At 48.8% G+C, this 5,986-nt stretch overlaps 1 protein-coding gene across 1 annotated transcript in view; it reads right to left on the bottom strand.

Moving 5' to 3' along the window:
* Positions 1–592: 592 nt before the first annotated feature.
* Positions 593–5,986, bottom strand: part of Pthlh (parathyroid hormone like hormone) — a 10,425-nt gene continuing 5,031 nt past the window's right edge. Inside the window, exons 3-4 of the mRNA XM_055605666.1 lie at positions 4,873–5,289; positions 593–1,040 (exon numbers count right to left, since the gene is read on the bottom strand). Of these exons, the coding sequence (XP_055461641.1) occupies positions 1,031–1,040; positions 4,873–5,289 (427 nt within the window). The 3' untranslated portion in view covers positions 593–1,030. The remainder of the gene's footprint in view (positions 1,041–4,872; positions 5,290–5,986) is intronic.

Genomic DNA, 5,986 nt, shown 5'->3' with positions numbered 1-5,986 from the left:
CTGAATGTAGAGAGAGGAAGAGCTAGAGTGAGGTGAAAAATGGAGAAGGGTCTTTCCGGAGCCCCAGGTGTGCTGTGGACAGGAAGCTCCTGGAGCCGCCGCCCGCATCAGCCCCGCCTCTGCGTCTTCTGAGTTGTCCTGCAGCTTCTAAACCTCCCTCCAGTCTCTAGAATTCCCGAGCACATCCTTTGTTATTTCTATGAACGAGGGCAAGCCCTTGCAAACTAAGTTTTACACTGGCAAAATTTGTTCAGTCTTAAGGTCTTCAGCTCACTTCTCCCTTTGGGTTTTGACTCCAGAAAACCCTGTTTGACCCTTTCTCCGAACTTCTCTTCTTTTTCTTTGCCCTTCTTGTCTTCATTTTAACTTGAGGTCCAGGCTGTTCAGTCATTCTATTGACAAACTGAAATATTGGACAAAATACATTTTAAGAGGTTTTCAATGTGGACATATCAGAGTAGATGCCCTTATAAATGTATTAAGCTTAGGACTATATTCAAATGAATTAAAACATTTATTGTGTTTCTCTGATTAGAAACTTTAAAGGATAAAATTCACATTGTGAGTCACGGTGTACTTAGGTTATATTTTATTAGACATTTCTTTACAAATTTAAAATACCGCCATTTTTACATGCACAGAAGGAACTCAGTCTAGATAATTATATTTCAGCACTCATTAAATCAACCACGACATAGAGACACCTTTTTGAGTTAAATTCCTCAATGTACTTGATATGTATACCTAAAGTGCATTATGTTACAAAAAACAGAGTCAGCAGCACCGAGATACATTTACAAATAAATACATCAGTTGACAAAATAAATTACGGCAACAGTGACAATAATAATTGGATTAGCCTTGGCAACAAAGAAAACATATTCACATGAGCAATGTGCAGTTCCTGGGGAGACAGTCGGGTCCCAGCGCATTTACAGTGTGTACAGGCAATAAATATGTCTAATACTTTCCATGTGTTTACTATTACAAAATCCTGTAACGTGTCCTTGGAAGATCTGCGATGAAAGTTTCAATGCGTCCTGTGAAGACAAAAAAGAGGAAAAACAAAACAAAACAAAACAGAACAGAGGTTATTCTCCCCGCCAGACAGGACAACAGGCAATAAAGATGGGAACGAGAAAGGCAAGCTCTCAGCGGGCGGAGGCGGAGGGACTTCAAGCCGGCCCGTCCACCCGACAGAAAGTTCAGTGTGGCACAGACAGGAAAGAGGAGACCACCGCTGCCAGCCAGCGTGCCAGGCTCGGTGGAGGACCCAGAGGCGAGGCGAGGCTGGACATCGACCCTCACTCCTCATCTAGAAGCTCATGTCTCAGCAGCGTCTGCCTCGATTGCCCCAAAGTTTGTTTATTCTGCTTGGGTGCTTGGTTAGCTGTGGACTGTGATGGTGGTGAGCAGGAGACACTGGGCACACACCCCTCAAGATGCCGACACTGGAGTTTAGTCTTCAAAGACAAAACCCAGAATTCTTGTCTCTTGTGCTCTGGTATGTTTGGATGGATTTTCAAAAGAACCCCCCCCCCCCCTTAAGAGAAGCTCTCTGTGAGCCCAAGCTACTGTCAGAGCCGCAACTGCCCTGTCATCCTCTTGGGCACTGGAATTACAGACGTGTAATGGAAGTCTGTCCTAAGTGACAAGATGCCTAGGAAAAACCAAGGTACTGTTGCTCTGTCTGTGTGGTGCTGGCCTTCACGTGTTTTTAGTTAGTGTGGACACTGCAGTGACCGCGTGTGCGTGCGGGCGGGACGGGGTCCCGGGAATGTCCAGCTCCCTCTGTCCTTTCTTGGCAAAGTCTGTTTCAGTGAACGCACACTTATTTATAGGGAAGCGGCTGCAGGGCAGCAGCTGAGTGTGTCACTGAATTAGGCACCTGTGGGTGGAATCTTAGGCTGCACACGTGTGTGGGGTAAGAGTCAGAAGTGTTGGCCACGCTGGCACGCCACACGCAGCTGACAAGAGCAAAGGTACGAGCATGCAGGGAGTCTAGGGAGCCGAGTCCAGCAGCTCTGGCTAAAACACTTACACAGCTCTGACTGCAGGGAAGAAGAACGGAGGATGAATGTCTGAACTGGGTGGGTGTTAGCAGTAAAGGAAGGCGATGGTACTTCCAAACGCGCTAGTTTGCGCGCTGCCGTGACTAAACCGCCTACTGAGCCACGCATTGATAGGAGAAACAAAAGTGGGAATTAATTTTGAACAACTATTTTTCTTAGAAAAGAAAAGGTAACATATTAAGGACTAATTTTCACCCTATTTGGACTCTACTTGACTTTTCCCCCTGAATTCACTCTTATTAAAGGTACATATTGGAAAAGCCAAGTAAAATAGATCACATGGCTATCATGAAGTGTGCACCTGTGAGTGTGTGTGTGTGTGTGTGAGAGAGAGAGAGAGAGAGAGAAGAGAGATAATGCTTAGAGTTTTAGTTTTCTGACCACTGAAAAGCTTTCACATTTTTCTAACAGTATTTTCCAAGTCAAAACATGATTTTCAGAAATGAGTTCCTACGGCATGCGAGCACCTCACATTAAACACCAACGTTTTAATGTAACCTTAAAATAAAAGTTAGATGTATTTCCTCTGAGAAGGTCGTAGGAGAAGGCGAGTTTCTCTTGAGAAACTGTATAATGATAGATGCCAGCGCTCACAGCTGCGGCTCCGTTAGCGCTCTGACGTCATCGTACAGTGACTTAAAGAAACCATTAAGATGTTCAGTGTGAAGATGCCACGTGGACTTCTCACATTCTGAGCAGTGCACTCTAGGACCTCCCCCTTCGTCCCTCCTTCCGGCCTGTCCTGGGTTTCTTAGGACTCTGCTTCAGTTTTGCTAGATACATTTTCACAAAGGCTCAGCCCTGGGCTTAAGAATTGATGAATGTTGATTGTCAATGATTTTTCAGATACCTGAAGACAGGTGCAAACGTTAGAGGGAAAAAGCATCCGTGAAAAATATTTATGCTTCTGCTTTTAGTTCTAATGCAGACGGAAGTGTATTATAGATAATCGATGAGAACGTAAATCTTAGCGCTTTTGCAGTAGCTATAAACATCCATTGTGTTTACATCTTAAAGCACACTGGGTATGGCAGTGAGCAGGTCCCGCTAGCTACTGCGGAGCAGACCATTGGCTGTGCTTGAGCATTCTCACGCTGCTGCACGCTGGCAATGACTGTGTGCAGTCAGCGTAACTTCTGTTCTTTGTTTTTTGTTTTCTCTTAATGGGTTTGTTGAGAGAGAGGAGCGGTTGAGCATTGCTTTGGACTCTGTAACCCTGTCTTTACTGAGTCAAAGAACTGGACCAGCCATGGGGACTTTAAACAGTGACATCACAGATTGCAAGTGACCTGTTCTTGTGTGGCTCTCCTCGTCCTTTCGGACCCCACAGGAGTTCCATGCTGAGAAGTAAGAGCGTGAAACAAAGCAGCAGGTCTGTCAGCAGGGTCTGTGGGGAGGTGTGTGCCAGCCCAGTGCTTGCCCGAGCTCTAAGGAGCGGGGAGCGAGGCTTGCTGTGTGTGGGGGAGCATAGTCCAACTCCACGAAATAACTCGGCTTCTGCAGTGGTGAGGTGTTTTGGTTTTCTGTCTTGTAAAATGAAATTAATATCTGTCCCCCTTTGCCTCATAGAAACTTGGCCGCTTGCCATATAAAACCCAGAGCACACACAGACATATATGTGAAGGAAACAGAACCACGTCTCTGGATGCCGCAACAACAGCTTGCAAGACTGAAATCTGATCTAATTTCCAGTTAACTCCATGAGCCTGGCACTTCATCACAGAAGACAAGGCAAGGCTTAGACTGAGTCTTCATTTGCTCAAGGTGGTGGATGTTGTCAGTGTTAGACCTAAGCCTGAGTGAGCCAGCTCTGCAAGCCGTGAGAGCTCCGAGCCCCACATCAGGAGGGTGAGTCAGCTGTGACATGGCGTCTCCTTGTTCCTCACTATTATAGGGAAAGTCAGGCCAACATGGTGAGCACACGAGAAAAACTGAAACCTAAGTGAAGACTGGAAAACGCCAAGGTTCTGTTTGCTTGAGCTGGTAGAAACCAGCTCACTTAATTAAATGTAATTTAAAAAAAGCAAATAAATACAAAGCATGTGTTTAAAAAAATAACTCAATTTCTTTACATTAAAATAAGATAGAAATGTAATGAAATCCATTTAATTAAATAATGGCTCGGAAGTTCTTATGTGAGGTACTGCCCGCCATGTTAGTGGGGCCTCCCGAGGCCTCCTGAGGTCCTCTTTGAAAAGAAGGCGAGAAAAACAAGAAATAAAAAGCTAACAGGAAAGTTTCCCAATACGCTGACACGAGGAACAGGTATAATTTCCTGGCAAACTATGATGAGGCTGAGTAGTTTAGAAGCTCAGGTAAGGAATGGAATTATTATCACTGTTGGTGGAAACACTTAGAATCCCAGTGTTCGCCAGGCTAGGGCAGGAGGATTGCTTTGAGCTCACAGCTCTCACAGTTAGCCTGGGCTGTGAAGAAGAGCCTGCCTGGGGGTGGGGGTGGGCAGAGAAAGGAAGGAAGAAGGGAAGAGCAGAAGAAGAGGAAGGGAGGCAAAGAATGGGGAAGGAAAGAAGGAAGGCAGGAAGGAAGGCAGGAAGGCAGGAAGGCAGGAAGGCAGGAAGGAAGGAAGGACGGAAGGAAGGAAGAATGGAGGGAGGGAGAGAGGGAGGGAGGGAAGGCAGGCAGGCAGGCAGGCTGGTTGGGTCAGAGGGAAGGAAGCAGGGAAATGAGGTTGTTTGGTGAGGTAATCAAAAAGAGGGTTGCGTGGTCACAGATCAGTATACAGAAGGTGCCGGGGCCTCAGAGCAGCAGAGGGGGCAGGGAGCCGTGTGTGCGCCGGTACCTTGAGCTCGGCTCCAGCGAGGTCCTGGAGGTGTGAGGCCGGGGGTCCTGCAGCAGGCCGCTCGCGGCTGTGCCCGGCCAGGCCGCCCGCGTCCTTCGCCTCTTCTTGTCCTGCTCCTTGCGCTTGCCCGGCTTGCCCTTCTTCTTCTTCCCGGGCGTCTTGAGCGGCTGCTCTTTGTAAGTGTCCACCTTGTTCGTCTCCTGAGTGAGGTACCGGCCCTCGTCGTCTGAGCCGAACCGCACGGCGTGGTTTTTGGTGTTGGGCGCAGGCTTGGAGTTGGGGGACACCTCCGAGGTAGCTCTGATCTCGGCCGTGTGGATCTCGGCGATCAGGTGGTGCAGGAAGTAGCGGCGGCGGAGGTCCTGGATGGACTTGCCCTTGTCGTGCAGCAGCTGGTGCTCCGACACCGCGCGCTTGCTGGCGGGAGAAGGCCTGGTCAGCCGGGCCCAGAGAAGGCTGGCCAGCAGGGCAGGCCTGCCTCCCGCGGGAACAACCCGGGACAGGGAAGGGAAACGGGAGTGTGACCCCAGGAGGACTTGGGGGCCATTTGTGGAAAGTAAGGGGTCCTCAAATTCTGCCCCAGGCCTGCGGAAAATGTGATTCGGTTATACTCGGAAATGAGGCTCAGTCGCAGAGCCTTTCCTCAGCATGTGCAAGGCCTGGGTTCAGCCTTCAGCACTGGAGATACATAACAAAGAACAAAATACACAGGAGCACTCACATACATGCGGACACGCGTGCGCACACACACAGACACACACTGCAAGACAGACAAGTCTCCCTAAGGCGGGGCAGGCGGGCCGTTTCTGACCTCCCCGCCTCAGAGGCGACCCTGTTCCTCTGCTGCTTTAACGGTTTCTTTTCACTTAAAAATCTCAGAGCGGCTAAGTATGGTCCGCTCTGGACGTCAGTCTGGAGCTTAGGAAGCCGAGGCTGTGGGCGCCTTGAGTCTCAGCCCTCCTGTTTCAGAATGACACCCTGGCACTCCAGTCACCAGGCTTGCTTCAGCTCACAGTTCTCTCTCCCCCCTCTCCCTGTGTCTCTCCCTCTCTCTCTGTGTCTCTCTGTCTCTCCCTCTCTCTCTATGTCTCTATCTTTGTGTCTGTCTCTGTGT

This window comes from Psammomys obesus, unplaced genomic scaffold (assembly GCF_907164565.1).
Source record: "Psammomys obesus unplaced genomic scaffold, mPsaObe1.curated_primary_1811, whole genome shotgun sequence".
Classification (NCBI taxonomy): Eukaryota; Metazoa; Chordata; class Mammalia; order Rodentia; family Muridae; genus Psammomys; species Psammomys obesus.
Note: the sequence above shows the minus strand (reverse complement) of the source record. Positions and strands in the feature narration are given on the sequence as shown.